The following is a 16247-nucleotide window of genomic DNA, read 5'->3' as shown; positions in this document are numbered from 1 at the left end:
CCATGTATGTTTCATTTTTTTTCCCCTTTAGTCTATTTTTGGTACCATATTATATTAGCCCAGGCCACCAGAACATGGTAAGTGCTCAGTGGTTAGCAAAAACTGGCCGTATCCTTCATAGAGAACCTAGTTGATCTGACTGTATAATCTGCATGGTAGATTTTTTTTATTCCATGCCTTTTTGTGTCTAAGGAATACCTTTTATTTTATTAAAGAAGATATTCTTTCCAAACAACAAGAGGAAAATTAAAGTATTTTAGATGATAATCATGCAAAATAGCAACTAGTAGGAACTCTGTGAAGGACTGGTGTAGAACATTTTTCAGGTGGAACCTAGAACATTAGAAGCTTCATGTTGGCTGATATGAAACCAAGTGGACAGGAGGAGGTCGCTTGAGCTGGGGAGGAGAGGTAGGATTTAAACTTAATGCCCACAGCAGGGTGAATGCTGTCTGCAGACATTCATGTCAGAAAATCTGTTTATGTACATGTGCTGCTTGGGGTTTCTTTCCCATGTCCCCCATAACTTATGGGTTCTGAATGCTTGATCTCCAGCTGACAGCTATTTGGGAATTGCGTCCTTACTGGAGGAGGTGTGTTGATTGGGGGGGGCAGGTTTATGGGTGTCATAGCTAGCTTCCCCTTGCCAGTGTTTGGCACACACTCCTGCTGATGTTGGCAAGGGGGTGATGTCCACCCTCTGCTCAGGCCACATTTTCCCCTGCCATCCTGCAGCGTCCCTTAAGTCTGTAAGCCAAAATAAGCAGTTTCCTCCCATAAGCTGCTTCTTGCCAGGTGTTTGTCCAGCAATGTGAAGGTACCTGCAACACCGCTAACCCGTCAGAGCTTCCACTTGGCCAGGAAAGTAGGTATCACTGGTCCTCCGGTAGTACATTGTCACAGGCCAGTGACCAATCCTGGACTGCACCCTACAACATTTTTCTCTTTTTAAGTTGATTGAGTATTTGTCATAGTAACAAGTTTTTTGTTTTGTTTTTTTTTTAATTTGGCTTGAAACTGCTATTTTTAAAGGCTTAACTAAAATAGGCTCCATTCGGTAAACTTGAATCAGCAATGCATATGAAGTCGGTGAAAGCTATTGAATAGTAGGTTGACACCCAGCATCTACACACACATGTGCACACACCACACCCAAAAATCAAGGTGTCATAGGAAGTACACAGAATTTTTGTTTTAAGATTTGTTTTTATTTATTTATTAGAGACAGAGAGAGAATGGTTGTGCCAGGGCCTCTAGCCACTATAGATGAGATCCAGATGCATGTGCCACCATGTGCATCTGGCTCACGTGGGACCCAGAGCATCAAACCTGGGTCCTTAGGCTTCACAGGCATGCGCCTTAACCACTAAGCCATCTCTCCAGCCCCAGAACTTTTAAAGAATAGATTAACTTCCACCTGTGATAGATTTCAAGAGAACATGCCTGTGGCACAGAATTCTTCACGCCGTCCACAGACTTGCAAGCGAGGTGTGGTGGTGCGCATCTCTAATCCCAGCACTCAGGAGGCAGAGGTAGGAGGATCGTAGTGAGTTCGAGGCCATCCTGAGACTGCATAGTGAATTCCAGGTCAGCCTGGGCTAGAGAGAGACCCTGCTTTGAAATACAAAAACAGAAAAATACTTGGAAATCCTGGCCTTGAGTACAGGTCATTTTTTAAATTGTGTCTGTTTTTTTTTTTTTTTTTTTTTTTTTTTTAGAGCTTTCATTCCAGCCCAGGCTGACCTAGAACTCTGTAGTTCCAGGCTGGCTTTGAACTCTTTTTATTTTTTTATTTCTTTTTTTAATTTACTTATTTGAGAGTGACAGACAGAGAGAGAAAGACAGACAGAGGGAGAGAGAGAGAATGGGCGCGCCAGGGCTTCCAGCCTCTGCAAACGAACTCCAGATGCGTGCGCCCCCTTGTGCATCTGGCTAACGTGGGACCTGGGGAACCGACCCTCGAACCGGGGTCCTTAGGCTTCACAGGCAAGTGCTTAACCGCTAAGCCATCTCTCCAGCCCAAATTGTGTGTTTTTTGTGGCTTAGGAATCAAACCCAAGACCTTGAACATGTTAAACTTGTCTCCTTATCACTAAACCACACCCTACCCCTCCCCAAAACTGAAAGTGATTAATAAAAAATAGTAAAATATTTATACATGGCAAATTTGTCTCATTTTCCTGGAACCTCTTCAGGTAGAAGTGACACTAATTAGAGGACAAAAGATTAAGAAAGTCTCAGAGGCGACGCTTGACAAGTCCAGTCTCCAAAAGTACAAACTGCTGTTACCAATTTCCTGCTGAGGGTGACTGCTCAGATTCCTGGTCACGTTGCCTTTGGCATGCCCGCCAGCAAGGAATGACAACACTTGGCTCTTAGCGCAGGAATTACAGACTGAAATTGAAAACACCCTTTTTTCAGGGTGGGGGTGAACAGAGGTAACAGAATTCTTATTCCATTTCTTTCTGCCAGAATTCTTTATCAAGAGCCAACGTGTCAAGTGTGGCCATTGAAGAGTTCTTTTTTGTTGAGATTTGTTTTTTAAAACGAACCACCTCCACAACCTTGCTTGGTTTTTGGCATCTGTCTGTCTCCAGCATTCATTCCTGCACACACAACAGGCAGGTGACTGTGGGGTGGTCCTGGTCAGAATCCAGCTGGCCACTGGCATCCACCTGACCACTGGCATGTGGGGAAGATGGGATGCTTCCCAGAGGGCATAAAGGTGGATTCCATGTCTTGATGTGAACCAGACTGGCACCCCTCTTGCGTCACAGGCAAAGTGAGAAAGCAAAGCCTTGCCTTTTTTTTTTCTATTGTCCGATTGGCTATGTAGCGCCTGTACAGTTAGCCTTGTACATATGGGTTTAAGGCACCCAGGCATGACATTGCCATTGTCCTCAACTCATGAACTCATGGCAGCTGTGGCTACCTGAATGAGACCTGTTCAAGATGGGGCATCAATATCCCACGGGAGAGGGGCTCATGAGGCCCTGGCATTTAATGGCTGATGAGGAAGGAGAGACATTTTCCTCAGTGGTAGAGCAACAGGTAGTTGCCTGTGTTCTTGTGAGCAGCTTTAAGTACCCCACCACCACCACCAGCATCAAAAAGTAGAAGGGCTTGAGGAGAGGAAGGGGACCAGTAGGAGTGGACGAGAGAGGGTAATAGGTACATATGACCCAAACATACACAAGCAAAAATTGTCACACGTATAATTCATATAAACTAATTTAAAAATTGTGTGTTGCATATAGGCATTTCCGGCCCCCCCCCAAAATTAGTTTGAAGTAATAATATATAACATTTACATTTGTTTTGAGATACGGCCTCAGGTATCCCAGGCTGACCTCAAACTTGCTATGTAACCAAGGCAGCCTTGCACTGATGATCCTACAAGTGTGTGCCACTACCAGCTTGGATTAGATTTTTCACTCCTTAAGACACAGAGAAGAGCGGGCCATACTCCACCAGGACGAGCTTTCAACACCCAGTCAGCAAGATTAACACCATCACTCGGGGAGAGTTGGACAAGTCTGAAATAACACTCAAGGGTCAATCCAGCGTTTTTTATTTATAAACTGAGCAAACATAAGATTCCCAGTTACTGTGATTCTCTGATTTGTCCTATTAGCCGGGAAGGGGGTCTGCTTCGGGTGTAACAACTAAGCAAGGGGACAGCATTATAGGTTTGCTGCCAGGAGGAGACATAGACCCTAACCTCAAAACTAGCCAGGCATTGTAACACATCAGAGCTAAGGGGTGTTTGCCACAGCAGACCCTGAGCTGAGACCCTCAAGGGCCTGACCCAGCGGGAGGGATGTGCTGGCGCACAGGTAGGCAGGAGCTGCGGGCTCCGTCCTCCCGCTTGCTCCGGGGTGAGGTCAGATGTGGTGGCGGTTGTAGACATAGGAAGGGTACAGCCCGTCATGGTGCCACTGTCGCCACTGCTCCACCGCCTCACGGCTCCTCTCTTCCTGCTCTGGAAAGGAGAGACCGAGTCACCCTGAAAGCTGGGAGGACGCCCAGCCAGCAGCTGAGCAGCCCCTAGCCCGCGTGGCCCGCCAAGGGGACGCGGGCCAGATGTGCCTGTGAGCCTGGCGACTTCCGAGACCAGAGCCCAAAGGGGGGGAGCACACGCGCCCATGCTTCGTGACATGGGTCAGGCCAGAGAGGGAAGGTCACACAACAGGCCACAGACCAAGACCAGCACCTGGCAGCTGAGCTGCCTTGCCTACGCCGCGAGTGAAGTGGAGCGGGGGCTCCTGCAGACAGAGACTCAGAAGTCAACTAGATGCCGACCAAAGCCAATAGCCAGGTGCGCGACCCTTTGTCCGCGGGGAGTGATGGATTGAGTAGTCTTTCCTGGATATACTGTTTTGTCCTGTTTTGTTTTCAGATAAGATTCTCAGTGGGTTACCCAGGCTCGTCTTGAACTCATGACCTTCCTGCCTCAGCCTCCCAAAGTTCTGGGCTTGATGGCATGCGCCACTGCACCCAGGCTGTTCTATGTTTTCAAGCTTCAAAAGTGAAATTATGGATAAAGCGCTTGCCGCACAAAGCTGACGACTCGCGGGCAGATCCCCAGAGCCCGTGAGAAGCCAGGCACTTAGCACGAATGTCTCTAGTCCCAGGGCCTTTCAGCAAGAGGGGAGGCACTGACAGGAGAATCCAGAAGTGCTTGGGCCAGCTGGACTAGTTAATGCAATGGCAAAAAGAGAGAGATGCTGCCTCAAAAACCAAGGTTTGCCTTCACAAGCATGTCATGACATGCATGTGTCCATATTCGTGTGTGTGAACACCCCCCCTCCACCCACACACACGCACATACCCAGTAAAATAAATAATTTAAAAACAAAATTTTGGACTGGGGAGAAGGCTCAGCCGCTGAAGATTCTTGCTTGTATAGCCTGTCAGCCCAGATTCAAGTCCCCACCACCATGTAAAGCCAGCTCACAGAGACACATGTCTGGAGTTCCTTTGCAGTGGCAACCGAACCTGGTACACTCTGGCAAACTCTCTAATGATAAATAAACGACTACTACAAAAAAAAAAATAAACTTCTGGAAAATGGGTGGATGAACCAATGTGGGTAAGCCTTGGTAACTGAGATTTGGGGTGTTGGTTCTACAGGGTTCCTGATACTCAATACCTTTCCATATGCTTGAAGGGCTGTGTGACATGAAAAGGACAGAAGGAAGTTCTTAATGAGTAAGAGAAGCTTAGCCAGGTGTGGTGGCGCACGCCTTTAATCCCAGCACTCAGGAGGCAGAGGTAGGAGGATCGCCGTGAGTTCGAGGCCACCCTGAGAACCATAGTGAATTCCAGGTCAGCCTGGGCTAGAGTGAGACCCTACCTTGAAAAACCAAAAAAAAAAAAAAAAGAGAGAGAGAGAGAGAAGCTTGATTTTACTCGTCTTTGGGAAGACATGTTTCTAAATAATTTCTTGTGTAACTTTAGAATTAGGTTCCTCATGCCAATTTAAGGTTTCCTGTTATTGTTAGCTGCCTCAAGGCCTCCAACACTTGAAAATTTTAGTGAGACTCCTTCACATGTTAAGCAAAAAGTTACCATATATGGTGGCTAGGGAGATGGCTCAGCAGTTAAGGGCACTTGATCTAAAGGCTTGTCGACCAGAATTCAGATCTCTAGCACCCATGTAAAGCCAGACACAAAAGAGGTGCACACACGTCTGTAATCCCAGCATGCCAATAGGAATGAGAAGCAGAAGCCGGGCGTGGTGGCACACGCCTTTAATCCCAGCACTCGGGAGGCAGAGGTAGGAGGATTGCAGTGAGTTCGAGGCCACCCTGAGACTCTATAGTGAATTCCAGGTTAGCCTGGGCTACAGTGAGACCCTACCTCAAAAAAAAAAAAAAAAAAAGGAAGAAATGAGAGGCAGAGTCAAGAGATTGCCAAAGCTTGCAGGCCACTCTTCTGGAATTCACACATGGGACCCTGTCTCTAACAAGGTGGAAGGAGGGACCAACACGCCATGGTTGCGTTGACTTCCACACATGCTGCGGTGCACATACACACACACACACACATGCACATACAAACATGACACACAAAAATAAAAAGTTACCATGCATGCCATTTCTAGAGATATCACCAAAAGAATTTGAAAAGAAGGGCTCAGACGTTTCTATACGATAGTTCATTGCAACATCATTCACAACAGCTGGAAGGTAGAAACAGCTCAAATGTCCATTAACAGACAAATGATGATAAAACATGTTCTACACACACACAATTACACTACACACACAGACACACACACACAGAGAGAAATATTCAGCTGTTAAAGGCAATGACATTTTGGCACATTACAACATGGATGAACCTTGACAATATGCTAAGTAAAATGAGCCAGACAAGATAAACATTGTGTGATTCCACTTAAACAAAATATCTAGAACTGGCAAATTCCAAGAGTGAGAAGATATATTAGAAGCCACCAGGGCTGGGAGGGTAGGAACAGATCATTATGGCTTAGTGGGTGCAGGGTTTGTTTGAGGTGATGGGAGTTTTTAGAAACAGTGGTGATAGTTGAACAATATGGATGTACTGAATGCCTGACTTGTACACTTAGAGATGGTGAAATGGCACATTTTATGATGTGTACATACAATATATATATATACATATATATACACATACATACATACATACACATATATATGTATGTATGTATATGTGTGTATATATATATATATTTTCACATTTTAAAAAAGCATCTGTGAAACTATTAGAATGGGACGTCCTAACAAAAGGAGATGATGTCTGGTATTAAAAGTTCAAAATAGAGCCGGACGTGGTGGCACACGCCTTTCATCCCAGCACTCAGGAGGCAGGTAGGAGGACCACCGTGAGTTTGAGGCCAGCCTGAGACTACATAGTAAACTCCAGGTCAGCCTGGGCTAGAGCAAAACCCTACCTCAAAAAACAAAGCAACAACAACAACAACAACAAAAAACAGTCAGCTGGGCGTGGTGGCGCATGCCTTTAATCCCAGCACTCGGGAGGCAGAGGTAGGAGAATCGCCATGAGTTCAAGGCCACCCTGAGACTACTGAGTTAATTCCAGGTCAGCCTGGACCAGAGTGAGACCCTACCTCGAAAAACAAAACAACAACAACAACAACAAAAAAGTCCAAATGCCCTCCTTGCCTTGGTTTTCTGAATCGTGAAATTCAAAAAAGCTTGGGGTTGGGTGGGGGGGGGCGCGCTGGAAAGATGGGTCAGGCGCTTGTTTGGAAAGCCTGCTGGTCAAGGTCCAATTCCCCAGTACACATGTAAAGCCAGGTGCGCAAAGTGGAGCACGTATATAGAGTTCTCTCTGTCCTGCCTTAATAAATAAATAAAAAACATTTGGGCTGGAGAGATGGCTTAGCGGTTAAGCGCTTGCCTGTGAAGCCTAAGGACCCCGGTTCGAGGCTCGGTTCCCCAGGTCCCACGTTAGCCAGATGCACAAGGGGGCACACGCGTCTGGAGTTCGTTTGCAGTGGCTGGAAGCCCTGGCACGCCCATTCTCTCTCTTTCCCTCTATGTGTCTTTCTCTCTGTGTCTGTCGCTCTCAAATAAATAAATAAAAAAAATGAACCAAAAAACTTAAAAAAAAAAAAAAAACATTTAAAAAGAGCCAGGCAAGGTGGTGCACGCTTTTAATCCCAGCACTCAGGAGGCAGAGGTAGGAAGATCACTGTGAGTTCAAGGCCACCCTGAGAATACATAGTGAATTCCAGGTCAGCCTGGGCTAGAGTGAGACCCTACCTTGAAAAACCAAAAAAAAAAAAAAAAAAAAAAAACCAAAAAAAAATAATAAATCAATAAATAAAAACATTAAAAAGAACAAGAGCTTTTCTAGCAAACATGCCTGGGTGCCAGTCGTAGGACCCGCTGGCATGTCATCCTGGGTATTCACGCGTCCTTTCTCAAGCCTCAGTCTTTCAGGCTGTAAAATGAAAACGGCAAGATCAGTATCAGAGGCCACTTGCATCAAATAGGTGGTGGTATGCAAGTACTCGGCACCAACAGCCGCTGGAACATCTGCTGCACAGGCCTGTGTCCTGCTCGGCAGTGGCTGAGGCTGGAGGGCTGTGCTGCTGCCCCGAAGAGGACCTGTCACCTCAGAGTCCTCTGACCACATGCTGACTCCCCATAGCAGTGAACGTTTGCTAGCCACCTGCTGGAGATTGGAAATGAGACATTTTGTTTACATTTTCTTTTTTTGGTGTTTTTTTTTTTTTTTTTTTGAGGCAGGGTCTCACTATATAGCCCAGGTTGGCCTCCAACTTGAGCTCTTCTGCCTCAACTTCCCGAGTCCTTGGATTACAAGCCAGTACCGCCAGGCCTGGCCAGGAAGCATTTAAAATTGCAACGAATTGGGGCTGGTGGATAAAGAGCTTGCCATGTAAACATGAGTACCTGAGTCTGGATCCCCTGGGCATGGGGACAAGCACCTGCATTCCCAGAGCTGGGAAGGCAGCGACAACGGGCCTGTGGGGCTCATTGGCCAGCTAGTCTAGCTGAGTCAGTGAATTCCAGGTTCAGTGAGAGACCTTGCTAATAAAAAATAAGGTTAGAGGAAGACACACAGTGACAACTTCTGTTTGCCACACACATACGCACACATGTGCACCCATGCCCACACACACTCATGTGCAGCCACATGCATACACACCACACACACGCGCACACACACACACACGAGCACACATGCTAAAAACATTACAGCCAACCAAGCGCTATTAGGAATAGTAGGAGTAGAAAAACACACTGAAGGAAGTTTGGAGACCAAATTCTTGTTTTTTAAAAAGCAGACAGCTGTCTTCAAGTTGCCCTCCAATGTCAACAAATCCCAAACAGCAGCAGTTGCTTCTGAGTCAAAACAGTCTGTTCTTTGCAGTGTGTTCCACAGGAGGTTTGATGTCTTAGGATTTGAGCCCAACACCTGCTTTCAGGATTTAACTAAGTGCCACCTGCAGAGCAGTGGGCACCGCCTGCATCCCTCGGTACTTGTCGGTGGCACCCTTTTTACCAGCAGATGCCTTTAAAGGGGATACCACCCCACCTTTCCAGGCAGTGAGCCAGGAGTATGAAAAAATTCTCTAAATCTAAGCTTTACATCCAAGTTCATGTGCACTGGGAAGTACCAAGTGATTTTGCTCAGGATAATTTCTTTTATTCTTTCTTTCTTTTTTTTTTTTTTTTTTTTTGGTTTTTTTGAGGTAGGGTCTTGCTCTAGCCCAGGCTGACCTGGAATTCACTATGGAGTCTCAGGGTGGCCTCAAACTCACATCGATCCTCCTACCTCTGCCTCCCAAGTGCTGGGATTAAAGGCGTGCACCACCATGCCTGGCAATTTCATTTTGAAAATATTTTTATTTGTATTTATTAAACTTGAGATAGGGAGAGAGAGAGAGAAAAAATGGGTGTTCCAAGGCCTCCAGTCACTGCATGAACTCCAGACACATGTGTCACCTTGTGCATCTGGCTTACGTGAGTTCTGGGAAATCAAACCTGGGTCTTTGGCTTTGCAGGCAAACACTTTAACCACTAAGCCATATCTCCAGCCTAGATAACTTCATTCTTAAAATGAGGGAAAGGAAATAAAGTCTATTCTCCCTTACTTTTTCGTCTCTCTCTTTCTCTCCCTCCTGCTAATCTGATTCCCCACTACATATTCCCGTGGGTGTTTGCTGTGGCTGGCACTTCATACCATTATTAGATGGCCAAGGTCAAACCTACCTTCCTCCACTCCTCACCCACATGCCCTCCACTGAGGTTGGTATAAATAGCACATCTTGAGGGCAGACAGGAGCCCAAGGGCAGGAACTACACGTCTACAGGTATCAAGTGTTTGGTCGGAGTTCCTAGCAGGGATCCCTACACCTTTGCTACTCTTATCTGCTGACAAGAAGCCAAAAACAGGGCTGGAGAGATGGCTTAGTGGTTAAGCGCTTGCTTGACAAGCCTAAGGACCCTGGTTCGAGGCTCGACTCCCCAGGACCCAGGTTAGCCAGAAGTACAAGGGGGCACACGTGTCTGGAGTTTGTTTGCAGTGGCTGGAGGTCCTGGCGCACCCATTCTCTATCTATCTATCTGCCTCTTTCTCTGTCGCTCTCAAATAAGTACTTTTTTTAAAAGCCAAAACAAAGGTTTAATTAACAACAGATGAATTAGGGTGCCAGGAGACCCTGCCAAAACCATTTAAGGTCTGTGGTGCTTGTGGGTGAGCCAGAGCCCAACATATGCTACAGACGTTAGAGCTGGGCGTGGAATATCAGCGAGGCTTTGCTTCCGCCGTTCTGCTAAGGCGCTGATCATAGGGAAGTAACGGCCTTGGTTTTCTAGGATAAAGTAGCAGCTGGAGCCATTACGTTGAAGTGAATCCAAGGAGGCTCTGATCATGCATCTGCTGCCCACCCAACAACCGTACAGGGGCCAACGCTCAGGACTGGGTGCTTAGGTGGAATCCACAGACCACTACACTAGTCCCCAAGCAGGAAGGGGTTTGATATCTTTTTTAAAAATATTTTTTGTTTATTTATTTGAGAGTGACAGAGAGAGAAAGAGGCAGAGAGAGAATGGGCACGCCAGGGCTCCAGCCACTGCAAACCAACTCCAGACTCCTGCGCCCCCTTATGCATCTGGGTAACGTGGGTCCCGGGGAATCGAGCCTCAAACCAGGGTCCTTAGGCTTCACAGGCAGGTGCTTAACTGCTAAGCCATCTCCCCAGCCTGGGTTTGACGTCTTTATAGCCAGCAAATAGCTCCCTCACCTCCTCTATCCCCAAGCCAGTGGTGACTCACATAAATATTCTTTCCTCCTCCATACCTGTTCAAGTTCTGTACGGCCATTTTTTTTAAAGATTTTATTTTTATTTATTTATTTGAGAGAGAGGGAGTGAGAGAATGGGCGTGCCAGGGCCTCTAGCCACTGCCTACTAACTCCAAATGCATGTGCCACCATTGTGCCATTGTGCATCTGGCTTATGTGGGACCTGGAGAATCGATCCTGGGTCCTTAGGCTTCACAGGCAAGCACCTTAACCGCTAAGCCATCTCTCCAGCCCTGTACAGCCATTTTTGTGACCTCCCTTCTTTTCGAGATTCCATGAGTATGAATTGAGAACAGGATCCCCATACCTCCCTCCCCCAATCAACAATAGAGGAAAGATACGTTGACAAGCCATGGGGCTTCCTCACAAAGCTCCGCTTCCCCAAGGATGCTGGCTGCAGAGCTCTTACCATCTTTTTGTTCCTCCACAAAGTTCTCAAATTCGTTTCTTTGCTCCTCATAGTATTCTCTCCGCAGCTCATCAGCCCGCAGCTTCTGCCTATTTTCCGCTGTGAAAGAAAAAAGAGGAAAAGTACCTCATGGAAGGAGCCACCACATTGCACCCAAGAAGCTGGGTCTGAGGCCCAGAAAGCCAAGCGCCACATGTTCTCCCTCATATGTGGATCCTAGCTACAGATGACTGGGCTTCTGTGTGAGAAGGAAAATACTTAGTAGCAGAGGCCAGTAAGTTAAAAAGGAGACATAAAGGGAAGAGAAAGGAAGGGAGGAGGGTACTTAATAGGTTGGTATTGTATATATGTAAGTACAATGATTGAGATGGGGAGGTAATATGATGGAGAATGGAATGTCAAAGGGGAAAGTGGGGGGGGGGAGGGAAGGTATTACCATGGGATATTTTTTATAATCATGGAAAATGTTAATAAAAATTAAGGGCTGGAGAGATGGCTTAGTGGTTAAGCGCTTGCCTGTGAAGCCTAAGGACCCCGGTTCGAGGCTCGGTTCCCCAGGTCCCACGTTAGCCAGATGCACAAGGGGGCGCACGCGTCTGGAGTTCGTTTGCAGAGGCTGGAAGCCCTGGCGCGCCCATTCTCTCTCTCTCCCTCTATCTGTCTTTCTCTCTGTGTGTGTCGCTCTCAAATAAATAAAAATTAAAAAAAATTTTTTTTAAATTAAAAATTAAAAAATTAAATTAAAAAAAAAAAGCAGAAGCTGGGTCTGCTGTGGGGAGGGGTGGAGGCTGGGGCGTTGTTGAAATGGCTTACTCCTGGCATAGACGAAACTTGCAGGGCCTGGGGGACCTTCCCGTCCGCTCGCCCCATTTTGCGGATGAGAAGACAGAAGCACAAGAGTAAAGGGCATTAAGGTCACAAGAACTAGTGACATGACCCCGGGATTCCAGGTCAGAGGGGCCAAAATTTGGGCCTTTGATACAGTGGTGACCGAGAATGATTTAATTCTCCAAACAAAGAGGTATTTACACTGGATACCACCGTCTGTATAGTATGCATTCCTTCTCAAGAATATACATTCACAGCTGGGCGTGATGGCATACATCTTTAATCCCAGCACTCGGGAGGCAGAGGTAGGAGGATCGCTGTGAGTTCAAGGCCACCCTGAGACTACATAGTGAATTCCAGGTCAGCCTGAGCCGAAGTGAGGCCCTACCTTGAAAAATTAAAAAAAAAAAAATATATATATATATATATTTGTAGGAATCTCTATCCTTCCTTTCTTCCTCTCTCCTTCACTCCTTTAGTCCTTCTTCCCTCTCTCCGTCTTTTCTTTCTTTCTTTCTTTTTTTTTTGTTTTGGTTTTTTGAAGTAGGGTCTCACTCTAGCTCAGGCTGACCTGGAATTCATTATGTAGTCTCAGGGTGGCCTCGAACCCATGCTGATCCACCTACCTCTGCCTCCCGAGTGTTGGAATTAAAGGCATGCCACCACACCCAGCTCTTTTCTTTTCTTTGTTTCTTTCATTCTTTCTGTGTGTGTGTGTGTGTGTGTGTGTGTGTGTGTGTGCATGTGTTCATGCCTGTGTGTGTGCATGCATACACATGTGTGCAAGGTTCTCTTCCTGACACTGCAAATGAACACCAGACACTTGTGATACTTTCTGCCTCTGGCTTTACGTGGGTGGCTAGGGAATTGAACCCAGGCCTGCAGGCTTTGCAAGCAAGCACTTTCAACTGCTGAGCCATCTCCCAGCTCCCTTTATCCTTCTTCTTCTCCTTCTTCTTCTTCTTTTGTTTTTGTTTTTTGAGGTAGGGTTTCACTCTGGTCCAGGCTGACCTGGAATTCACTATGTAGTCTCAGGGTGGCCTTGAACTCACAGTGATCCTCCTACCTCTGCCTCCCAAGTGCTGAGATTAAAGGTATGTGTCACCATGCCCGGCTTATCCTTCTAAAGAATATGTATTCATGTGATTCTCCTTATCCAAAAAATAGCTTAGAGAAATCAGAGCCCCACTGCCTGATTCCAAGTTCAAGTTGACTACGGCGTGACTGCTTCCTTGCCCGTCCGCAGGACATGGCCGGGTGACCATTCGTGTGCCCTGCCAGATGTACTGAGCTGCTACCCAAGATGGAGGAGCTCAGGCTGAATCGTTCACCTCCAGAGGATGGTAAAACTTTTCCTCCTAAAGCCACACCTGTCCCTCCATGCCCTGCAGATGTACGGAAGTGGGCCAGAAGTTGCTCCTCAGATTACAATCAAGAGCAACTCGACCTCGAGGCCAGCTTTTCAGTGTTGCTTGACTTTGGTCCCATTTCAAATGCCGACCTGTGTGAGGTCTGGAGATTTTCCAAGTGCGGTTGTACTCATCCCATCGAGAAAGAAGAGAAAGGCTCTTGTCTGCAAGCATTCCCAGTTCTCTTCATTCCCCATCCCTTGAAAACAGCTGTGGTTTTTTTGTTTTGTTTTGCTTTTTTTACTGAGGTAGTCACCTCTCTGAGTGCCCTGAGAGACACAAAGAGTTCATTCAGCCACACGCACAAGGAAAGAATGGTATCATAGACTCGGCCAGGACTAGCCTGAGCTCAGAGTCTTGGAAGAATCCTGCTCACGGGTGGAAAACACAAATGTCTCAAGGATCAGCAGGTCACAGACACGAGGGTCCTTCAGCTGTGTCTCCAGAGTACGGAGACACACTCAGATGAACTGACAGTTAAGACCATGAGAAAATACTACTGACTGAAGACGGCTCTTTCAGGGGCTTATAAACAAGGAAGTTTGGACCACAGGGAGGATGTGGCTGAAGGTGCTTCGCAGCACAGCTGTCACCAAGGCCACACTTCTCGGCACCCTGGTCCCCGTGCTTGTCCCCCACACGCTACACCGCCGCCCTGTCCCACACCACAGCATTTCAACAGCACCCCCCCCCCCGCAAGCCCGATTGCGACTCACAAGCAAGGAAATGTAGCATCATTTCTGCTTCAGAACCGCGCTCACCCCGATGCCAAGGGCCTTGGTCATCGCTGTGGGTGGGGGAACACCCAGCATCCTTACCGTTCACCTCATCTCGGGATTTGGGGGACCGCTTGCCACGTCTCTTGAGGAAATTTGAGGCATCTGATTCTTCCATGAAAATCTTCTGTCTCACACCTGAAACCCGACAGGGGCCGTCACCACCAGCAGGGGAGTCCCAGCGACCTGGCATCCATCTGCCTGGCAACCAGGGATGCCCCCCCGCCCCACTCACCTTCCTGAGGCTCTTCTCCCGCGGTCTGTCTGCTGCTCACAGATGCACTGGTCCCCTCCTGCAGCACTGTGGGATAGAGGTTCAGGGACAGGCCCCCAGAGGGGCATCAGTAGTCCTTTCTGGATTTTTTTTTGGGAAATGTTTTTATACACATTTTCTTTTTTTTCTCAATTTTTATTAACATCTTCCATGATTATAAAGAATATCCTCTGGTAATACCTTCCCTTCCCCCACTTTCTCCTTTGAAATTCCATTCTCCATCATATCCCCCTTTCTGGATTTATTAGCTTGCTAGGCTTCACATAGGATGCTCTGCTCCCCCACATACCAGCTGCAAAGCCAGTCTCCCCAGAAAATCACCATGTGAGCTGGTTTCTTGTGTTTTTCCCCCTTTCTTTGCTATTTTTCTCTGTATTGCGCTCTTGTGCATCCCCTCCCACAAACCCACACAGGAACACATCCCCTTCCTAATCTGTGTCTATATATTCAGTCTTACTATGTAGCCAACACGTGTCCATACTCACTACACAGGAGCACCAAGGCAGAGAGAGAAGAGAGCATGAAGACCCATCTCCAGGACATCTCCGTAGCGTGTCTCTAGGACCCACAAGGTAGGCGAGGTGAGGTGTCCTGCAGCCCCAATGCTGCTGTCCGCTGGGCCCTCGGGTCTGAGTCTCACAGACAAGCAAAAGACAGGGAAGCAAGAAGCAGGACGCTGGGATGCCACTCAGGGAGAGTGGGCGGGGTCCTGGCTGCCGTTGCCATTGGCCACTCCTGTCTGGAGCACCGGAGATGTTTTTGGCTCCTGGCAAAACCTCTACAGAAGCAGAGCTTGTAGTCAGGGGCCCCTGGCAGGGACAGTTTTGAAAGTGTCCTTTCCAACATCTATGCCTGAGGAAGTGCTGTGAAGAATGCTCTGACGGAGCCCAGAGGCCAAGGGCATGTTTGGAAGAGCTTGACGCACCTGCTCCAGGACAGTTAGGACCCTAGTCACGAAGGCTGAAGCATATGGGGGAGACAGGAAGAGAAGATCGGTGGGGGATCATTTCCATTAAAATATCAGGCAAGGAGGGAGCCTAATGGCTGGGCTCTGAGTGAGCCAAGTGATGCTCACACAAACACGTGGGCCATTGTGATAATAACTACAGAACCCTCTTCCTCTTCCTTGTTACATTGTCTCAAGCAAAACATAGAGCCCTTGGGCCAGGGGTATATACCAGTGGTAGAGAGCTTGCTCAGCATTGTGGAGATCCTAGGTTTGATACCCAGGGACCGTCGTTCAACCTTCCACTCCACTGGGGAAGTGCAGGAGGAGGGAACATTGGGGAAACTAACAGATAAGCTTCCTTTTTTTTTTTTTTTTTTTTTTTTTTTTTTTATGACCACACACTTCACATCCTCCCTGCTCCCTGTAGAGGGAAGTGGGCTTCTGGAAGTGTGAGCTTTAAAGCAGTCGGAACAGTGGTTCGGTGGTGTTTCTGAGCTGGCCAAATATGGGACCTGTCACCCATGCTTTGCTGCCAGGGAAGAATCTTCACCCTTGAGATATTGTTGACTATTCCTGCAATGGTGACCGGCCCCAGATCCACACCTGAGGCTCTTGTCCTGGAAGACATGCATGTTAACATCTTGCAATAACACAATCATCAGCTTGGAAATAAACGTTAATGGCGGAACAGTAATTAAGACGGAGTAAATAAACAGGTTGGTTTCCAGTGTGCTGATGTGCACTGTCTCTCCGTGGG

General features: G+C 47.3%; 1 protein-coding gene across 1 annotated transcript; it reads right to left on the bottom strand.

Annotated features, from left to right (window-relative positions):
* Nucleotides 1–3521: 3521 nt before the first annotated feature.
* Nucleotides 3522–15184, bottom strand: Ucma (upper zone of growth plate and cartilage matrix associated). Its single transcript, XM_045135028.1, has 5 exons — nucleotides 15027–15184; nucleotides 14503–14568; nucleotides 14310–14405; nucleotides 11255–11353; nucleotides 3522–3982 (listed from the first exon to the last, which is right to left on the bottom strand). Exons 1-5 carry the CDS (start codon nucleotides 15082–15084, stop codon nucleotides 3885–3887), a joined length of 417 nt encoding a protein of 138 aa, XP_044990963.1. The 5' UTR covers nucleotides 15085–15184; the 3' UTR covers nucleotides 3522–3884.
* Between the last annotated feature and the right edge of the window lie 1063 nt (nucleotides 15185–16247).

Source organism: Jaculus jaculus, chromosome 15 (assembly GCF_020740685.1).
Source record: "Jaculus jaculus isolate mJacJac1 chromosome 15, mJacJac1.mat.Y.cur, whole genome shotgun sequence".
Taxonomy (NCBI): Eukaryota; Metazoa; Chordata; class Mammalia; order Rodentia; family Dipodidae; genus Jaculus; species Jaculus jaculus.
Note: the sequence above shows the minus strand (reverse complement) of the source record. Positions and strands in the feature narration are given on the sequence as shown.

Bases quoted from the DNA above. Each gene is read 5' to 3' on its own strand.
- Ucma (XM_045135028.1), bottom strand. From the start codon at position 15,084: ATGTCCTGGAGATGGGTCTTCATGCTCTCTTCTCTCTCTGCCTTGGTG. The intron at 14,569-15,026 runs GTGAGTATGGAC...TCTATCCCACAG, and splicing joins TGCCTTGGTGCTCCTGTGTA to TGCTGCAGGAGGGGACCAGT. The intron at 3,983-11,254 runs GTAAGAGCTCTG...TCTCCTTTCCAG, and splicing joins TGTGGAGGAACAAAAAGATG to AGCAGGAAGAGAGGAGCCGT.